At 40.5% G+C, this 19911-nt stretch overlaps 4 protein-coding genes and 1 pseudogene across 4 annotated transcripts; 3 read left to right on the top strand and 2 right to left on the bottom strand.

The window, feature by feature from the left end:
• Positions 1-1044: 1044 nt before the first annotated feature.
• LOC108557042 lies at positions 1045-3431 on the bottom strand. Its single transcript, XM_017913417.1, has 3 exons — positions 2719-3431; positions 1933-2661; positions 1045-1873 (listed from the first exon to the last, which is right to left on the bottom strand). Exons 2-3 carry the CDS (start codon positions 2659-2661, stop codon positions 1322-1324), a joined length of 1281 nt encoding a protein of 426 aa, XP_017768906.1. The 5' UTR covers positions 2719-3431; the 3' UTR covers positions 1045-1321.
• A 704-nt stretch (positions 3432-4135) lies between these two features.
• Positions 4136-5615, top strand: LOC108557043 (protein LSM12 homolog). Its single transcript, XM_017913418.1, has 4 exons — positions 4136-4307; positions 4512-4645; positions 4712-4954; positions 5381-5615. The coding sequence occupies exons 1-4, from the start codon at positions 4187-4189 to the stop codon at positions 5465-5467; spliced, it is 585 nt and encodes a 194-aa protein (XP_017768907.1). The 5' UTR covers positions 4136-4186; the 3' UTR covers positions 5468-5615.
• An 870-nt stretch (positions 5616-6485) lies between these two features.
• On the top strand, positions 6486-11143 carry LOC108557045 (flocculation protein FLO11-like). Its single transcript, XM_017913420.1, has 4 exons — positions 6486-7525; positions 7587-7743; positions 7806-7971; positions 8032-11143. Exons 1-4 carry the CDS (start codon positions 7219-7221, stop codon positions 10528-10530), a joined length of 3129 nt encoding a protein of 1042 aa, XP_017768909.1. The 5' UTR covers positions 6486-7218; the 3' UTR covers positions 10531-11143.
• A 1086-nt stretch (positions 11144-12229) lies between these two features.
• LOC108557041 lies at positions 12230-14744 on the top strand (annotated as a pseudogene).
• A 114-nt stretch (positions 14745-14858) lies between these two features.
• On the bottom strand, positions 14859-18721 carry LOC108557044 (protein gooseberry-like). Its single transcript, XM_017913419.1, has 5 exons — positions 18404-18721; positions 17370-17542; positions 16325-16547; positions 15580-15966; positions 14859-15505 (listed from the first exon to the last, which is right to left on the bottom strand). Exons 1-5 carry the CDS (start codon positions 18465-18467, stop codon positions 14907-14909), a joined length of 1446 nt encoding a protein of 481 aa, XP_017768908.1. The 5' UTR covers positions 18468-18721; the 3' UTR covers positions 14859-14906.
• Positions 18722-19911: the final 1190 nt, after the last annotated feature.

The raw sequence follows: 19911 nt of genomic DNA, 5'->3' as shown, positions 1-19911 counted from the left end.
TCGAAAATGTCTTCAACAACATTATTAAATTATTCCGAAACATAGTGACTTTTAAATTGTTATTAATAATAAATAATAACAATGAATAATCTAATTGTATTTGAGATTATTTAATAATGTTAAGGTTTATTGTGAATAATTCAACAAAATCAAATAAATTAATAATAAAAATAATTATAATTATAAAATAATTTAAAAATGATATTGTAAAAAAATTCGATATAGTCGGAATTTTGATACAGTCGGGATTTCAAACGTCGAGATTTCGATATAGTCGGGATTTCAATAGACGGTTGTCGGGCTTGCGTATGATACAGGTAGTTCCTGTCTTTACGAATTGATTGTTTCGTGTTATGCAACCAAACATAATTGTTACAATATTCGTTGCATAATACCGTTTTTTTCTAACGCGTTACCAACACGCTCTCTGCACAGGACGAGAAAACAATTTGTTTCCGCTACCACCCCAGAAAACGTAAATAAATTAATAAAAAAAAAATCCCCACGAGTAACGCGCTCAACTATTGTTTTTTTTTTCTGTGTTGATGCGTTGCGCAATAATTTAGGGGTTATAAAATTTGTAAGAAAAAAAACATGATGAATTAACTCACTCAGAATTTAGATTCACGACCTCGCTCGGCTCGCTCATTAATTTTTTTGCCACTTAATTCTATTGGAACTTTTTTTTTTGGTAATAAAACGAATCTTTACCGCACAAAACAACAAACAGAAACACGAACAACGAAAGAGGCTCAATTATTGCGAAACAAAAACAAAAACGATAATGTAAACATCCGGTTTCGGACATGGTCATGGTGATGAGAAACAAAATGTCAGCGCACCCTTCGATAATTGCATTCGGTTCGAGCGGGATGGTTGTTTTGTCGAGTAATTCCGAAACTATTGTTTCATTGGTTTTGTTTTTTTATTATTAAGCATTATAAAAAAATAGATTCATATAAAAAGAAACAAAGAGTTTTGCTCTGTGTGTGTGTGTGATCTAAAGCTAATAGTAAAAAAAAATAATAATTAAGTAATAAAAACGAGTTAGTTGTTTTAATTAAAAAAATTGGAATGTAATCACTGGGTCCCAATTTCTCTTACTTAAAGCAAATGTAGAAAAAAAAAATGAAATTAAAAAAGAAAAAAAGACAACAACACAAAAATGTACATGTACAACGCGAATAAATAAACTAAACACTAAACAATAATAATAATAATTCGTAATGATGATGATCGTGAGTATCAACATCATAATCATCATGATTAACATCATCCATCATCATTCATAATCTATTAATTAATTAATAATAATTCGTTATTATCGCAGCAACCTCTTTAGATTCTTCCGGCTCTTCGATGAACAGGCAATGTTGATGATCTTCGGTGGACTCGAGGGCTCCACGATTTCGGGCCGCTTCGTCGGCGTCAACGGGATGACGGGAATGTAATTCGAATGTCGTCTCGAACTGTTCACCTTCACCTTCATCTCAGGCAAGTCTCGATTGTAATTGGAGAGGACTCCGCCAGAGGAATGCCTGCTCTTCTTCGGACTGAAAGTCTCCATGTCTGTGGAGTAACCAGAAGAAGAATCACAGGTCGTCGCCACCGACGCCGACGAATCGTATAGGAACGAGAAGGGTTTGGGGCTCTCCGGTTCGCTCTTCTGTCTGGCCCTCCTCTCTATCTGCAACTTTGACATCTGGCATTTGTCCACGAAGTCTTCGGGGCCGGTGATCGAACCGCTGTTGCACAGATTGCAGTAGATGTACCCGCACATGGTGTTCTGACACTGGTAAATGTTCCTATCAACGATCGACGCCTCATTGCATCGCACGCACTTGTTCAACTGAAGATCGCATTTCTTGATAACCTAAAAATTACATTACCATTACCATTGTTTCATCATTATTAGCAAATTTTGTAACTGACCTTCGTAGTAGGCATCGGCAAGCTGATTCGTTTAATTAGATTCTCCTTGTTAATACTGATTTTCAAACTGTACTTTGTGAGTCTGCTCTGGGCACAGGCAATGTCTTTGATCGATGTCTTCCACTGCTGCGAGACTCTGCTGCAGTTGTAGAGATCGGCGTCGCTCAGATAAGAGTAGACCTTCGGCAACACATCCAAGTATCTGCGTTTCACTGTAAAGTACACAACAGGATCTAGTTTCAATGGACTCAACTTTCTACGTGCGTCGGAGAATAAACGCTTCTTGGCTGGTGATGATCTTTTCACTTTGGCATCGAGCACCTTCTGAATGCAATTCGGTTTGATGTCTTTGTACAGGATTTTGTTGCTCTCAGGTGAACCTAGCTTTTGCAGTGACGGATAGTGGTGTTTCGGTGGTGTCTTTTGCGTTTTGCTGTGCGACTCGTAGAATACGTCTGATTTGATGGGGGTGGTTGGAGGCTCCGGAGATCTTTCAACATAGTAGCTTGGTGTGAATGAACTGATGTTGCACAGCTCGAAACTGCGCGATATCGCCGATTCGTTTAACGTGCTTGAGGCGATGTTCGTGATGGCTTGTTTCCTCTCGGTGATGATGGAGAATCTCCGTTTGCGTGATGTTTGGTTGCATTCTGCTGGAGTCGAGGTGGACGTGTAGCTCAGCGAACTAACGAAACCCGAGTCTTCGGACAGCTCCAACGTCTTGTCCATCTGTTCATTGTACAAAGCGTTAAAAAGAGAAAGTAGGCGCTGAAACAAAACACTCACCTCTTGTTATTTTTTTTTTCGTTCCTATAACCTTAAAAAGTCTATTATTTGAGACGCTGTTAAAACGGAGACGGCGGAGCTGCGTGGAATCGTTTAAATGATCACATCGAAGTGTTTTGGTGTTTCTCTTTTTTGTTGTTGTTAAAAACTAATTTAATAAATTACAATTTAAAATAAAATAAACAAAAATCGTTGCGGACATCAGAAAGCTTTAAAAACAATGGCCGACGAAATCGGGGTTCAATTTGTTGTTTTGTTTGGAGGAGACGCAGCAGACTGTGTGAAGCGTTGTTGCCACGTGTACTCTTTTACACCTGCGGATAGGTCCACACACACTTTGTTGGATGAAATGAACGCGCGAAAGGTCGACTGCAGACTGAGCTTCGGGATTCACAAACTCTTCCTGGTCAGATTTACCCTCCAAAATTGACAACCCTCTTCTTCTATACTCTTTAATCCCGCCAAAAATTCCTCGAACGTTAACGGCGCCTGTTTTTATCTAGCTTTTTTCCCGGGTTTTCACAGAGAGACGTGCCGAAAGACCGAATCCGAATGATAACGCTCGGATAACGCTCTCTCTTACAACCGAAACTACTCTCCAGGGGGGTTGTTGTTTTTTTCTTCTCTCAATCGACCGGCCTTTCGCTTTCGAATTCCCGGCTCTTCACGACCACATGCACAGACTGTGATTAATCTAACTTAAATCCCTATTAAATTCGTATCCAACAGAAGTTACAAATATAATCTGAACAGAATTAGAACAAAAAAAAAACACGTTAGTTTGACACTTTTAAATGTCAAATTTGACACAAACAAACAACTATTTTGCATGTGTCAAATTTGACGGTTAGTGATTACAATTTTTGGAATATTGAATTTTAATCACTCCTCTCAGCGTTTATGCAAGATTTTTAAATATTTTTTTATCTGTTTCATGTATAAAAAAATTAAATTAATTAATACAGATTTGTCTACACTTGTTATAGGAACAATTATGGCAGGATATGCGGGAAGACTGATTCCTTCCCACCTGCATACTTATTTTCATGGTGGATGTAATAGTTTTTATCTGAACTGCACTAGACCATGTTCAATTACGAACTACTACTTTTGTTTACATTTTCATCTAATTATTTGCTAAAACAAAATTTCAATTATCGATGAATTATTAGTTTCGTGATCGATTTAGAGGTATTGCAAGAAGTGAAATTGTTTCTTTACGCTTCCTAGATTCGTATTTCTCTCATTTACTTATGAGACATTTGTTAATTGGGTCTCAATTAATGATAATTATGATATGTGCAGAGTTTTGTTGTTGTTGTTGTTCAATTTGAAAAATGGTGGTGGGCATTGTTACCAACTGGTAGTAGGTGGCGCTGGTGATTTTGCGGCGGTGCCAACCTTGCGGATCCCGTGGCCAGTTTTAGATGGTGTTCTTCGCGGCGGCTGTGGTGGTGATATTTGCGAAATGGCCGCCGTGACTGACTGCTTTACATTAGGTAGTACTGTTTGGTGTCGGACGTGTTACAATCAAGAGATCGAGGGCGATGTTTTGGCCTTTGACGAGCAAACCAAAATCTTAATACTGAGTATCCTTTTTTTTCTACGTTGTCGCAACAAACAACAAATAAATAGACCGGCGATCGCCGCCGTCATCATCATCTTCGTAGTCGTAGTCGTCCATCCACCCAATCATCATCATCATCATAATCCATGGTGGTTGGTGGTTGGTCGATCGGTTGTTTATCTTTGGTAACTATGGTGTACACATCCTTAACTCTCCGTCCTCTCAGAATGCCCGACAGCTAGCGGAATCAACAATCTGCACGATGTGCAGTTCATCAATTTGGCGCTCGTCAGTGAGTTGCAGGTCAAGAAGGAAGTCACTACACCACCGGAGGGACCACAGTCACTCAATCTGCAGAGGGTATGTCTACTGCATTATCTCTCATAAAAACAATTCACCAATTTGCATGCATGTTTCCTCTCGTAGCTGAACACCAGGATCAGGAATCAGGTTGACGAGAAGAAACGTCTGCTGACTTCCTTGTCCTCATCCGTGCCCCCAGAGGGTCAGAGACTCTTTGTGGCCATCTCCAAAATGTTCAAGGAGGTGCAGTGGAGGAACGCTGACATTGTCGTCTGGAATAGCCAAGTTATTATCACCCCTCCTTACCAAGTTGAGAACGTCAAAGGCAACACGGACAGCAAAGAGTTTTCATTTGTCAAGAAACTGGTCAGTATATGCACACACACACACACAATTCTTTCATTTCTAAACTACATATATAACCCCTCCCCCCACCCATTAACTTCAAGGTCATCCACTAGGGGATGACTCATTACCATGGAGATTAATTTGTTTATTTTAAAGTAACCCACTCACATTTCAACTGATTCACCGCTTCTTTCAATCAATCATGATTACATAATCAAAGTTATCATAATTTGTATAAATTGTTTATTTTCTGTTTATCAGAATATGTATTTTACTTATAATTATCTATCACAATGGAAATTATCTTATCTTAAAACTGGCATAGAAAATCATATCTTGGACAATATTGGTAAATGTGTAATTTTCAGTGTGCTGGGATATTTTGTTTTTTTTTTTATTTAATTGTAAACGATCATTGCTTGATTGTGATTATTTCTGTTGCAGGTTGAGAAACATCACAAAGACACAGCATTAAGTCAGACGACCTCCGTGAATAACCAAGTTGTCCAACATAATGCAAATATGCAATAAGGACAGCAGGAAGAGAGAGAGGAGACAGAGAGAGAGAGAGAGAGAAAGAGCGAAGAGTATGTAAAGCGGGGAAAGCAGAGCGAAAATAGAAAAGGAGAGGCGCAGCGAGATGGAGGGTATTTAATTGAAACAAATTAATCCACCAAAAAAAAAAACAAAAACAAAGAGAGGAATGAGTACGCTCGCGCTCCTACTCTCCTCCATCCGCTGCTTTTTTATTTTATTTTTATTTTGTTTTTCAACCTTCAAACAATTGTTGTTATTGTTGTCACGGTAACAACTAATTTATCATTATTATTTTTTTTTTCTGCGTGTGTAAATCTTTTTTTTTTGTTTTATTATTGTGTCAGTCTGATCGACCATCGGAATAATGCGACAAAAAAAAAAAGAAAAGTACACACTGCTCGTTTTTAATATATTTCACGCAAATATATAATCATTTCTTTTTCTTTCTTTCGTTCGTTTTTTTGTTGTTTGTCTATATTAATTTGAACGTAAAAATAAGAAGACGAAGAAGGAAAAATCAAGTGCTGGACACGGATCATACGATGCGACGAAGATGAAAAGGATGCTGCTGAACCGCTCCCACTCCAAAAGAAAGAAAAAAACAACAACAAAAATCAACAACAGCAACAACCAATTTTATGATTTTCTTTTTTAATTTTGTTATTTGAAGAAAAGCGAATTTTGTTTTCTTTTTTATTATTTTCTTTTGTTTGTTTTCGTTTCGAAGACAACAGCAATTATTATTATTATTTTTTTGTTTGTTAGTTGGTGTACAGTATATATGATTCTATATAACATCCTCTTTATTTTTATCTTTTTCTTTTTTTTTGCTGATTATTTTTCGTCTTTGATATTTTTTTACAACTATGATGATGATGACGTGAGAAAGTGTATATTATGTATGAGCGGTGGAGAATAATAATATATATGTGAAGAAAACAAAACAAAAAAAAATGTGTTTGATTTGTTTATTTTTATTTTTTCGTTGTTGGCGTTCTTTGTTGATGGTACGTCTTCTGAGGAAGAAGTGAAAATAAATGGTGATTGTTCGTGCGGTTGGGTTGGCGGCATTGCGAAAGTGCGCGTTTATTTACAATTTATGTATGTTTTTATTTTGCAATTAGTTATTTATTTTTGGTGATCGTTTGAAACGCGTCGTGGAATGCGCGATCTGGAGTTTTACGTTCGGCTCGTGGTGGCCTTTGGTGCCGCGACGTGAGCGTCGTCCGCACGGTGGACGCCATTTCTGCATCGCATCTCACGAAACTCTCTGCTCTAACCTCTTTACCTGTGCTGTGCGAGCTGAAGTTACTCGCGAGTTATTTGGGTTATGTTTCTCGGGGCAACTGCAGACTCTGAATTTGTGCCCCCCCTGTTTTTGGTGGTGCGCGGAAGAGGAGCCTCCGTCGAAGAGGTGCTGGAGGACGACGACGACGAGAAAAACTCCAGACGGACTTTGTTTGCGTGCGTTGTTTGTTGTTGTTGTTGTTCTTGCGCGTTGTGTGTGTGTCTGGTGGTGGCGACGGCGGTGGCTGCTCCAGCGGCTGTCAAAAGACAAGAGAAGATAAACAAAACAAGAGAGGACAGTCGTTTTTTTTTTAGCCCCCTTTGATCCCCTTTGAGCAGCATTACACAGTAAACAATAACAAGTGGGGGGCTAGTGCAAACGCTGACCCACTTCCAGCATGCTGATCAACATCTTCGTCTGTATGGGCAAACAGGAGTAGGAATTACTTTTTGGTGTGATGATTGTTCGGACTGGCAAGAGGCAGGATGTGATCAGCACCCAAAACATGCACCACCGCATACCCATCACCAACCTGAATGGCCACCTGACTTGTTCCCTGTGCAAAGGTTATTTCGTCGATGCCACCACCATCATTGAGTGTCTGCACTCCTTCTGCCGCAGCTGCATTGTCAAGTACCTTCAGACCAACAGATATTGTCCTGTCTGTGATGTGCAAGTACACAAGACCAAACCTCTACTCAACATACGTCCAGACAAGACGCTCCAAGACATTGTTTACAAACTTGTACCGAAGCTCTTTCAAAGTAAGTCATCATCTATATATATATTGTGCTATAATTATTAAGATATTTAAATGATGTTTAGATGAAATGCAAAGGAGAAGACAATACTATTCGGATCATCCCGATATTAAACCGTCCGGATTGGAGCAGTGCGGGGAGGCGTCGTACCAGCATCTCCTCACGCCCGACGAATCCATATGCATATCCTTCAATTACCATGGCAACTCGAGAACGAAGAGGTTCATGAGATTGGTTGAGACGAGTAGGTGGAGTTTTAAATGGGAATCGTTTATTTTTGTAGGTACTTGAGATGTCCGGCTGCCGTTTCCGTGTCCCACCTGCAGAAGCTGATCCGAGCCAAGTACGACCTGAAGGATAACCATCGGGTGGACATCCTCTACAATCAGGATTGCCTTAACTCATATCTCACTCTGATGGATATCGCCTACATTTACCTGTGGCGACGGGTAAGTTCTCGTTGAAATTGTTGCAACGGAATTTGTTTGTAATCGTTTGGGTTTGTGTAGAAAGGTCCGATGGAAATAACGTACAGGATATACGAGAACATGGCGAAAAGGGTGAAAGTGCAAGTGGCGGATGGCGAGGGCGGAGCGGAGGAGAATGCGGGTGTTGTCTTGAACAACAACAACAATAGTATAAATCATAACGATTGGAAGGAGGTGCAATTGAGGATATCGGAGAACGGGGAGATGAGCGTGACGGGCATCCAGGACTGCCTGGACATGCTGGACGAGCATATCGAGGCCATCGACGAAACGAGTCGTATGTCTTCGGAGGAACAGCCGAGGAACAACAACGGCGGAACAGAAGAGGTCGCAGCAGGTGAAGGAAGAGGAGGAGGCGGTGGTAACAGTGTTGTCGGGGTGGTGGTGGAAACGCCGAAGAAGGAGAAGAAAAAGAAGGGTAAAGTGCAGCAGAGCAATGAGAGCGGAGCGTCCGCTGTTGCCGTTCATACTAAGCAGGGGGAGGTCGTTACGAACTGTAGTACAAAGGAGGCGGTGATTGGTGGCGGCGACGGCGGTAGTAGTAGTAGTAATAATAACAATAAGCGGAAGCTGGTGGAGGCCGTTGTCGGCGGCGAGACGGGGGAACCGCCTACGAAGAAATCGAAACCAACAACACCAATCACAACATCCTCCACACCGAATCACTCGGTCGGTCTGCAGAATCTCTCGAACAATCATCCACTCAAGAAACACTCGCTCAATAAAGTGGATGGTGCGAATAAGAGTAATAAAGTTAACAGTGATATAAAGAAGGAAGTGACAATTAGTACTAATACAGTGGTGGCGGTCGCTACGACGACGACGAAAACAACGGCGACGGCAGCAGCAACAGCAACTTCGGCTTTAGCTGTTTCTGTTTGCACTACTTCTATTAATACGACGGCTACAATGAGTGGTGACGGCGGCGCGGTTGCGGCATCTACGACGGTCGCTTCGAGTGGTGGTGGTGAAGTGAGTAAAAAGGAGAGGAAGGTTAAGTCAGCGGAGAAGCAGCAGAGCGCGAAGGTGGCGATTGCGGCGGCGCCGGCGCCAATAATATGTACCTCATCAATATCAACGACGACGGTGACATCGTCTTCGACGTTCACCAGACCAAGCAATGTCAATACCACGAAACACGCGGCAATCAACAACACCAGACCGGCGACGCCCGTAGCATCGATCACGCTTCTGACTACGACGACGACGTCGATGATGACCCCTTCACCTGGCCAGAAATGGGGCAAGGCTTCCACTCCAGGTCCACCATCGTACATACCGAAACCGGCTTACAGTCCCATCATCAACGTACCAAAGGTGCAGGCCAGCACAAGCAGCAGCAGCAGCAGCAGCTCGGTGAAACTTCCACCCGAGATCAACACCACGCAGAGCTCGATGATGTCCAAAACGAACTCGTCGGCGGTGACCCCAAAATCAAAACCGAACAGTCCGATGGGCTACAAGACGCTAAGGGATCCGCCGAAGACATGGAATCCGCAAATAGCGCGACCAAAACCTTCCGCGACCGCCGAACCCTCGAAAAATGTGCGACCCGCAAAGTTCTTCAAGGTGCGCAACAACATCCCCAGGTACCTGGGAAATCCAGCGTCCGGCGTGAAACCTCTGTACCAGGTCCAGCACAACGTCGAGAAGGAGAAACCGAGACCGGAGATCAAGCGGCATTCCATCGTGAAGATCGATCCGAAAACGTTGAAACCGGTGTCGGAGCGCGCGCCCGAATCCTCCAACCTCACCAATATCACCATCAGCCAACCGGACCTGAAGATCAGCACGAGCAGCGTTCCAATCTTCAATCCGCTCAAGTTGCAGAGCTCCCCGAAGAGCGGCGACAGGAAGTCACCGCAGTCGCCGAAGAAGAGTCCGACGACGAGCAAAAGGGACAAACTCAATTTGAGCTACACTCCGCCGAATCCGTTCATCCCGAACATATCGTCGCAGTTCCTCTATCCCAGTGGACCACCAGGATTTCCCACTTACGATCCCCGCTACATGGCCGCTTACCATTCGCTGTTCTTCGGCAGTCGTCTGCCGGCACCCTACAATCCCTCGACGACGCTTCCTCAGTCACCGCATCCTGCAGTCGGCGGACTCAATCTGGAGATGACGAGTCCGCGCGCCAACAGCCCCAAGAACTCTGCGGCGAAACCGAAGAAGACGAAGGAGGAGAAGTCGTTGCAAAACGCGGTCGAGAAACTCACGAAGATCAAAAGTGAGGAGACGAAGGCGGCCAAGAAGGAGGAGCGGGCTCCGAGCAGCAAAGAAGATGACGACGACGAAACGAGAAAGAAGGCGACGGCAACGACGACCACGACGACCTCTTCGACAACAATGACGACGACGACGGCCGTGGAGTCGAAGGATGCGAGCAGCAAGCAGGTAGAGATTAGGCAGAAATCGGAAAGCAATGTCGATATAAATAATCAGAATAACAATACAATAGCAGCTGTGGATAACGGAAACAAAAGTGATAATAATGTCGAGAAGAAGAGTAAGAAGTAAGGATTTCCTTTGTCAATGATGATCTGAAACGACGATTCGTGGATTTTAGATCATATTGACAAACGAAATTCTTACGCCGAATCCTAATGATATTTACAATACGATGCACACACACACACACACACATATAATGTAAATGTTGCAGTTAATATGCGATATTATTTTTTTCCATCGAAACGAAGACAATTTAATTAAGTACTTTTGCTCTTTTATCATTGCGAAATTTTTGTACTTAACAAATAAATTTATATATGTGTGTGTGTGCGCGTAGATCGTATTCAAAATCGTCTGCGTTCAGCTGCAATTTGCGCAAATCAACATTTTTTTTTTTAAAACATTCTAAATTCCAGCACCTCCTTCGATTCACTTCACAAATTATATCTTATCAATTTACAAATAGTTGCGAAGCTTCTTTGTTTCGGGGCTGAACGCAGACGATACGATTTTGTTTCCCCCGTTTGTCCTTTGTTTATTACATTATATCATTGTAAGTGCCTAACAAATTAGTCATTGTCGATACTCGTTGAATGGTTCGATAATGTTGTTTCTTGATTTAATTTATTACTACGAAAAAAGAGAAAAGATCATTTTATTGCGGTTTTTTTTTTGTAGAAACAGATGATGATGATGATTGCGGTGTGCCTTTTAAAACGAAACAAAATGTTTGTTTGTTTTTTTTTTAGAAATTGTTACTAGATTCGTTTGTTTGTTTGTTTTTCTCTTGTTTTTCTTTAGTCAATACAGTACACTACTGTGTCCATGGTAACAGTGAAGAACACCGAAAAGAAAAACAAATGAATAAGAAAAGAAACGCAAACACAAATCCATACGTTTTCGAGGATCAAAACTGAGAAAAAGAGATTTTTTTTTTGTGGACTTTCTGTATTATGTTTTATTATTATTACTATTTTTTTTCTTTTTTAATTTTCCCTTAATTTGTATACACGATTGCGCGTGTAACGGTATAAAAAAAAAAATAATAATGCAGTGGAAATGTGAAACTTTTGGAGAAAAAAAAAGATTTTTTAATTAGCGATTTAACTAATAAATATTTGTAAAGAATTAACCGATGGATGCAGAGAAAGTGGTGTTGAAGAGGAGATAATGATTGAGGAAGAGGTGGAGAAGTTATTGAAAGAAAATATTGTACATTGTATATATTATAAGCACAGATTTAATAAATATTTATAGTTTATCATTAATTTAATTGTAAATCTCATTTTCAATCCCATCCGAATTTTAAAATTTTGAGAGTAGAAGTTAGCAAAAGTTTAAATAGCGCCATCTACAAGAAGTTGAGTTTGGTGCAGTTGGTAACTTGGGATTTTAAATTTTCAAATCCTCATAAAGTTACTTTATTATTATTACTTGTTCAGTTGGTACACATTGTTTGTTTAGTTTGTTCTGTGTTTGAAAGTGCGCGTTCGTTTTTTTTTTTTAGGAAATTTCGTTGATTATTATGAAAAGAAAGGATATACGCCACAATTCGCTTAAGAAACACGCTTAAAGATCAACGACAATGGTTAGTAACGATTGCAGAGCATGTAAAGAAAATCAACAGGTTTTTTTTTTGCATTTTATTTGTTGGTAGAGAAAAAGTTTAGCTTCGAGTCAACTGGCGAAGAACGGAACTAAAAGAAAACGGACAGAAGATGAAAAAAGTAAAAGCGCAAAAGAATTTACAGACGCAGTGCAGGAGATGTTCACCACCAACAGTTATGTGAGTGTTTGGAATTCATGTATTCAGATGTTTAATTGTATTGCTTGATTTTTTTTAAGGAGGAAATTACGTTGGATGTCATTCGATGAAGAAATTGGGTATGAGGAGATCACAGCCTCGGAGACCACTCTATGATCCTGATATACCAAATGCTTTGATCCTCTACAATCCTCCAGAGATGTCTGAGCAAGAGAAGATTGAAAATAAGGAGTACGTCTGATTATTATTTGCATGTAAATTCTATTATTTTTTTTTTGTAGCAAAATTCTGGTACATGTTGTGGTGGATCTTGGGAATGTATTAAGACCGCATCAGCGTCAGGTACATATCGTAGTTTAGTAGAAGAAAGGATTAATGCGATTGATATATTGCAGGGTGTAAAATTTATGTACGATTGTGTGTGCAAATCGAAGGTACGTTTGGTTGCATAATGACCGATGAGATGGGTTTGGGAAAAAAACGCTGCATGCTATGGACTCTGTTGAAACAAAGTTCCGAATGTAGACCTTCCATAGATAAGGCTATTATAGTGTGTTCCAGTTCTTTAGTAAAGAATTGGAGTAACGAAATCACGAAGGTATGCTGCGATCTTAATTGTCAATTTTTGAACTAAGTTTGTTACATTTTCAGTGGTTGGGTGGTCGACTTTGTTCTTTGATGATGGACGGAAGCGGAGATGCTAAAAAGAATTTAACGCAATTCATGCAAGGGCAGGGGAGAACCGCTGTATCGTTGTTCATCATCTTGTACGAGACGTTTCGGATGCACGCGGAGATTCTGCATTTGAGAGAAGTCGGGATGGTGATATGCGATGAAGGACACCGTCTCAAGAAATGCGAGAATCAAACTTACAGGTAAATCATTTAATTTATACATGTCTTTTTGATCATTCCAAGCTGTATAGTGTGTGAAGAGAAAACGAGGAAGAGCAAAAACATTCCAGGAGATAACAGTGCGTGTGATACGAGCTCAGAGTGCGATTCAAGCATTCAAAATTCCAACAGATCGACGGTTTTGACAAACAGATTCCAGGTTCTCAGCAATGAAAACTTAAATATCGAAGACGTCAACGACAACTGGATTAAACCAGGTTTATATTACGCTGATGCTGACACAATCCAGTACCGAAAATGAAGTCAACAGAACACAACAAGACCCAGTAGCACGACTGGAGCTAATAATAGCCAAGCTATTAGACAAAATCGACTAATTGTTGAATGTCGTGTTGTCTCAGACTGGAAAACCAAATAATTTTCTTTTTCATTTTATAGAAACTTAAAAATACGAGATCTTGATTGCATTTTTTTGATTTTTGTTTTTGAAGGGGCGTTGATGGGGTTAAAGTGCAAGAGGCGTGTCCTGCTCAGGGGAACGCCCATCCAGAACGATCTAACCCGAGTACTTCAGCCTGATACATTTCGTGAACGAAGGACTGCTGGGCAGTGCGCAGGAATTCAGGAGAAAATTCGAAAATTATATTATCAAAGGTATTCGTATTCGCGCTTTGCTGATTTCCAATTTGCAATGTTTTTACAATTTAAGGTCTGGACGCTTGACGTGCGTCGGTTTCTGAGAGGAGAGAGGCTCAGCGTTGTCTGTTAGAGCTATCGAATATCGTTAATAGATGTCTAATTCGATGGACCAGCGCTCTGCTAACAAAGTATTTACCTGTAAAGTTTGAGATGATCGTCTGTTGCACGTTGACGACGATGCAGCGTGAGATCTACATGAAGTACATCAATTCGGAGTTTATGAGGAGAACGACGGCGAATTGAAGAACTCGCTGAGTACGTTGGCGGGGATCACGAGTCTGAAGAAGCTTTGCAATCATCCGGAATTGGTGCGACTGGACGGGACGATGACCGGAATCGCCCGAATGGATTTTCGAAAGCAGGTGGGTGTGGTTTAAATTTGATCGGGGCCAATAGGCTGGTCATGTTCGATCCCGATTGGAATCCAGCGAATGATGAGCCAAGAGATGGCGCGCGTCTGGCGGAAGAAACCCTGCTTCATCTACAGATTCCTTGCTGTAAGTTTACACTTGATTGATACGTACTCTTTGAATTTATCAATTTTTTTTAATATTAGTCTGGAACGATAGAGGAAAAAATATTCCAGAGACAAGCTCTGAGTTCGACTGTGGTGGACAACAACGAGGAGATGAGAGGCACTTCATCGCCTCCGAGCTGCGGGAGCTGTTCATCCTGGAGAAGATGAATTCGCATACGCATGATAGGTTGAAATGCAAGAGGTGCATCACTAAGATCCACCGGAGAATGCCGATTGAACTTCCGATCTGAGCAACTGGACAAGAAGTCTTTGGCCGATATCGTATTGAAGGAAATCTGGGATCGTTCGTTTTCCACCAGAAATCGGCGACGGTCGAGGTGAAATCCGTTCAACTTGATGATGATGTGGAGGAGGGTAGCGAGGAATACGATTTATGATTCAATGCAAGTCTTTATAAATTATTATTATTTAATAAAAAAAGAAACACACGCTAACTTTTTATTTACAATTTTATAATAAAACTTTTGTGTTGCTTAAAAATTAATAAAAATGAAACATTGAATATAATATATTACATATACAAAAAACAGATTGCGTAGTGTTTATACAAGAAAATTTACAAGAACGTTATGGTTTTGATTAGGATTCAGTACCATCCGCAGAAAGGTGCCTGATGCGTGAAAGCCGTCGGTTTCGGCGGTTGATACGCCGTCGCGTAATGCGCTGGAGGTTGGTAAGCGGCTGCTGCTGCCGCCGCTGCAGCGGTCACATGATGGTTACCGAATCCCATCTGATTGTGATGATGATGGTGGTGGTTGTGATGATGATGACCAGCACCACCACCAAGACCATTCGGACTCGGATTGTTTCTGATCGATTGCTGCGTCGAAGATGTAATGTTCCATTGCTGCATAGTGTTGTTGTTATTAGTTTCCTGTTGGCAATCGCTGTTGCTGTTACTGTTGGCGCTGTTCGGGCCTAAGATCGTCACCATCGAGTTGGGTGTCGGTGGTAGATTCGGTGGATAGATGCCGTCGGAGCCGCTCACCCCCGTCGATTCGTCTTCTTTGTATGAGGGTGCATTCATTATTGATTGCGTGAGCGGCATCAGACTGCTGGAGACGTTCGTCGTCGTGTTGCCCGTGTAGATGGGGTGGCTGCCGTAGCCGCTCTGGGGATGGTGGCCGAGTCCGTGCGTGCTCAACGGAAGATTCGGCGACGTCGAATGATGGTACATCTCACCCACTGCTCAACAAAAACGAACCAAAATTAATACGTTGTTAAATATATTGGTAGAGTTGATTGTGTCCACCACTTACTTTGCGTGGAAGATGCGTTGCTGGTGGCCGGTACGTAGGAGGTCGCCGCGTCCGGCATACTTTGCGACAAGTAGGGCGTCGTCGGTGCCGTCGTGTAAGGATTCGAAACCATTGGAGTGTACGAAGTCGAAGTCGACGCTAATTGCTTGCGGAGACGAGCCCTTCGATTACTGAACCACACCTGGATGCGAGCCTCCGTCAGTTTGGTTCTTTGCGCGAGTTCCTCCCTGGTGTAGATGTCCGGGTATTGGGTGCGTTCGAACGCCTTCTCCAACTCGTCCAGCTGGTGCGCGGTGAAGGTGGTCCGCGATCTGCGCTGTTTCCTCTTCAGGGGAATCCCCGGTTCGCTTTCGCAATCCGAAGCGCCTTCATTATCAGACGATTTGTCTGTAAGAGGAAAGAAACAACAATTAATTAAATATCAAAGATCGCATAAATCAGATGGAAGAAAAGAATAGTAATTAATAATAATTGCGAAAACGTCGTTAATTTGTTTCGGGGCGGTGCGGTTTCGGGTGTCAAGAAGGCGCCCTTTTTCATCTGTTTTTTCGCTCCTCATTTATTTCGTCCCTTTTGTATGTGTGTTTTGAGAAGCCGCAGCCGCACGCACAATGTGTTACATCATCGGCGGTCAATTAACTTCCCGAAATGGGATACGCTCGAGATTTTCGGTTTCCTTTTGATCTTTCTCGTGAAGACGAAGAAGTATTTATTATATAGATCAGATATTAGAGGAGATTCTTACCGTCGCATTCGCCTCCACGTCCCCTCAGCAACCGCGAGATGGCGGACACACTCGGAGCGGTGCTTCTGTCGCAGATGCCCTCCTTCACCAATCTGTCGCGGATCTCCCAACTGAAGATCGACGGATTCTCCCTCTTGTATTGCTCGATCCTGTTCTCGACCTCCGGAGTTGCGACCCTCGGTTTCGAACCGCCGATTACTCCGGGTCTTATAGATCCAGTCTCCTTCAAAAAAAACAAAACAAAAATAAAACAAATGAAATAAGCAAGTAGAAACAACAAGTGTTAACAACTTTTACGACATAATTGAAAACGCTCTCCGATTGCGCGCGATTGGATCGAATTTCTTCGCTTCTCGGAAACTATTTTAATTAGAAAATTCAAATAAGAGAAGAGAAAGAGAGAGAACAAGAGATTGAATATGTAGAGTCGTATTTGTTATTAACGCAAGGAAGGCCACGTAAAATGGTTATTGCTTCGCTTTTTTTTTTGTTTCTTTCTCTTCCAGTTTCTTTCTGATTGCAATATGAGTCACCCGTTTCCATGGCGTACGCAATTGTTTCTCATATCCGATTTTCGTTTGTCGTTAAAATCAATCCAATCGTTCAAGTTTCAAATTACAATACAACTGTTTGTTTTTTTTGAAAATATTTCAAATTCGAAATGTACGAACTATATTTGAATAATAAGACGTAATTGCGGTAACCGTTGCTTTTTTTTCTCGATTTTGTTTTAGGAAAACCGTCTCGATGCGATTGTTTTATCGTGAGACAACACATTTCTTCTTTTGTTTAGTTTGGTTACTCAATTACCCATGCAACCATGGAAACGTTTGTTTTCGTTTATTCGAATCGATGCAATGGAAGAAGTGACGGAAACAAGTGGCCCAACAGTAACAAAGAAGTGCAATAAATAAAGTTACGCAATTGTTTTGACCGCTTTCAATGAGTAAAAATTAAGTTCAGTTCAAAAGATTAGTGTTTCTTCTTCTTCTCAATTTGAATTTATTTTTGTTAGTAATTGTTTGGCTGTGATTGTGATGTTTACCTGATATCTGTTCAATATTTTGCTGACGCAGCCGTGTGAGACGCGCAATTGTCTCGAGATGACGCAGGGTCGGACTCCGGCGGCCGCCAACTCCACGATTTTTAGCCGCGTGTGATTCGGCAGGGGGCGGCCATTTATGAATACGCCTCCCAATTGGTTCACACGTCCCTGTCCTTAAAACAAAAACGAAACAAACAAACAAAAAAAAAAAACGTTAATTTAGTTGCATAATAATTAATTGTAAATTAATTGACGTGTTGCTGTCATTAATGTTGGATTTATATAAATTTAAAAATTTGAACAATTATTTAAGTAATTTGTTTCTAAAAAAAATGAAACGCGTTTAGAAAGGAACAAGAGAACGCTGTTAATTGGATTAATTGAAGTTTCGTAACAATCGTTGCTAGGTGATTGTTGAATAAAATATGTTGCTATAGAAATTTCAACCAAAAAAAAAATGTGTGTACGGTTTTCGTAAATTTTACGATTTCCAATTTGGTCAGTGACATTTTTTCTGCCATCAATAAATTGTATTGGGATTTCGTCGGCCGTTTATTGCATGATGGAAAGTTTGGTTTTGTCCTTTATTAAAATTCTCGGGAGGAAGAACAAGAAAAGAGAAAAAAACAAAAGAAAAAAATTGGGGCTCTGGTCCAGTAAAAGTAAAGTCAACGAATATATGGGTCAATAATAAAAAAAAAGAAGTTATTGCCATGTCCGTCCCCCCAAAAACCCAACGCGTGCTCATTCATTGTTACAAACCTTTTATTGCGTCTACCCTAAAATTTAAGTTCAATTGTATTTTATTGTACGTTTCTCTCTGGCTCTTTCTATTTCATTTTCTTTTAGTTGGACATTTTTCGTTTTCGTCGCCTACTCCAGCATACAAATCCCATTCAACATTTGTGTTTTGTTTTACAACTATTACGATTTTCATTTTTTTTTATTTTTGCATAAACAAGTTACTTTTAATTAGAAACAAAATATTTGTAAAAAAAAAAAATTGATTCGATTCAATTTTTTTTTGTTTTTACCTTGAAACGGATATCCGGAAAAGCATGGCCTGTGCATAATTCCCAAACTTCCGGTAACTGTCATCTCGGATCCGGGCTGTTGTGGTCGTCGTCGTCTCCGTAGCGACGGTACGGAATCTTGCTCACTAAACACTGATCGTCCTTTATTTTGTCGCTACGGTGATTGCACTATTTCGTCGCACTTTATTATATAGCAACCCAATTGTTTTTCTTGTTGATTTTCGATTGTTTTCTTGATTATGATTAGGAAGTTTATATGCTTTTCGCAAAGATTGTATTAAATAAATACGCGCGCAAACGCACACACAACACAACTTCGTCGTTCGAGCTGCACTGACGATGGTCGTTCTCGTCATCGCTTAACGTCCTTTGCTCCTCCTGTCCACCACCACCAAGAAGAAGTCACGCCTAACGACGGCAGACCACACCCTCCTCTTCTCCATCCGTCCGACCGTTTCCAAGGCTGAAGGTGGCCGCAATTGGGGGAGTTCCGGTGGGTGGACGTAGACAATGAACGTCGTCGTTTCAATGAAAATTGGCCAATTTGAACGACCTCATCATCATCCACCTCCACATCTCTTTCTCTCTCCAACATCAACACTTTTCCTCCTTCTCTTCCTCCTGCCAACGTTATTACCGTCATCATCAACAGCAGTTCATTTTTTTTTTGTGTTATATCCACGTAATTCAATTGCCCTCTCATTAACTCACTTCCTCCTTTTTTTTTCTTCTTCCATCCTTCATTTATATATTTTTTTCTTACTTACTTACCTGCTGCTCCGCAAACCTACACGAATCCTCATTATTTACAACAATAATCGCTAACAAAATGCACGTTTTCCAAATACATTCAATCAATCAATATTATTATTATTAAGTACGCTCCGAATCTAATTTAAATCTATGACCAATCGCCGATATGCAATTGATTCGCTTTACGTCTTCACCGCTGATCGTTTAATCCAATCGGATAATCGATATTATTAACATTTCAATTCACGTTTCCATAGTTTCATAATAAAATCAAATTTTCTTACGTTATTATCATTTCAATTTTGTGTTGTTTCCATGGTTACAATCATTAATAAAATTTACATTTTGTCAGTTCTTATTCATTTGTTTTCATTTTATTACTCAAATTAATCTTCTAAAACATAATTATTATTATTATAATTATGATTCTAAACGTGTCCTTGCGGCTTGTTTCCTTGGTTACTATAAAATCAACAATTTTTACAATTACAATATGATTTCTTATTCAAGGTTATTTATGAACAATTAAAGAACGGTTAAATCTTATTCAATTGTTATTATTTTTTACAAGTTTCATGTACAAATTTAATTTTACAATTGATTAACTTTTTGTTTTTAAACAATTTCTAATTTCATTATCTCAAAATATTAATGTTATTTTAACCGGTCACAGAAATCTAGATTGGTTTTGTTATATACACTTGTTTTTTTCTTCTTCTTCTTAATTTTTATTTACTCAGTGAATAGTGAATGCA

The sequence above is a fragment of the Nicrophorus vespilloides genome, unplaced genomic scaffold (genome assembly GCF_001412225.1).
Source record: "Nicrophorus vespilloides isolate i.1.1-1 unplaced genomic scaffold, Nicve_v1.0, whole genome shotgun sequence".
Taxonomy (NCBI): Eukaryota; Metazoa; Arthropoda; class Insecta; order Coleoptera; family Silphidae; genus Nicrophorus; species Nicrophorus vespilloides.
This window is presented reverse-complemented; position numbering and strand designations above follow the sequence as displayed.

Bases quoted from the DNA above. Each gene is read 5' to 3' on its own strand.
- LOC108557042 (XM_017913417.1), bottom strand. From the start codon at position 2,661: ATGGACAAGACGTTGGAGCTGTCCGAAGACTCGGGTTTCGTTAGTTCG. The intron at 1,874-1,932 runs GTCAGTTACAAA...TGTAATTTTTAG, and splicing joins TGCCGATGCCTACTACGAAG to GTTATCAAGAAATGCGATCT.
- LOC108557043 (XM_017913418.1), top strand. From the start codon at position 4,187: ATGGCCGCCGTGACTGACTGCTTTACATTAGGTAGTACTGTTTGGTGT. The intron at 4,308-4,511 runs GTATCCTTTTTT...CCGTCCTCTCAG, and splicing joins AACCAAAATCTTAATACTGA to AATGCCCGACAGCTAGCGGA. The intron at 4,646-4,711 runs GTATGTCTACTG...TTCCTCTCGTAG, and splicing joins AGTCACTCAATCTGCAGAGG to CTGAACACCAGGATCAGGAA.
- LOC108557045 (XM_017913420.1), top strand. From the start codon at position 7,219: ATGATTGTTCGGACTGGCAAGAGGCAGGATGTGATCAGCACCCAAAAC. The intron at 7,744-7,805 runs GTTCATGAGATT...TTATTTTTGTAG, and splicing joins GGCAACTCGAGAACGAAGAG to GTACTTGAGATGTCCGGCTG. The intron at 7,972-8,031 runs GTAAGTTCTCGT...GGGTTTGTGTAG, and splicing joins ACATTTACCTGTGGCGACGG to AAAGGTCCGATGGAAATAAC.
- LOC108557044 (XM_017913419.1), bottom strand. From the start codon at position 18,467: ATGACAGTTACCGGAAGTTTGGGAATTATGCACAGGCCATGCTTTTCC. The intron at 16,548-17,369 runs GTAAACATCACA...TTTTTTTTGAAG, and splicing joins AAATATTGAACAGATATCAG to GAGACTGGATCTATAAGACC. The intron at 15,506-15,579 runs GTAAGTGGTGGA...TTTGTTGAGCAG, and splicing joins CAACGCATCTTCCACGCAAA to TGGGTGAGATGTACCATCAT.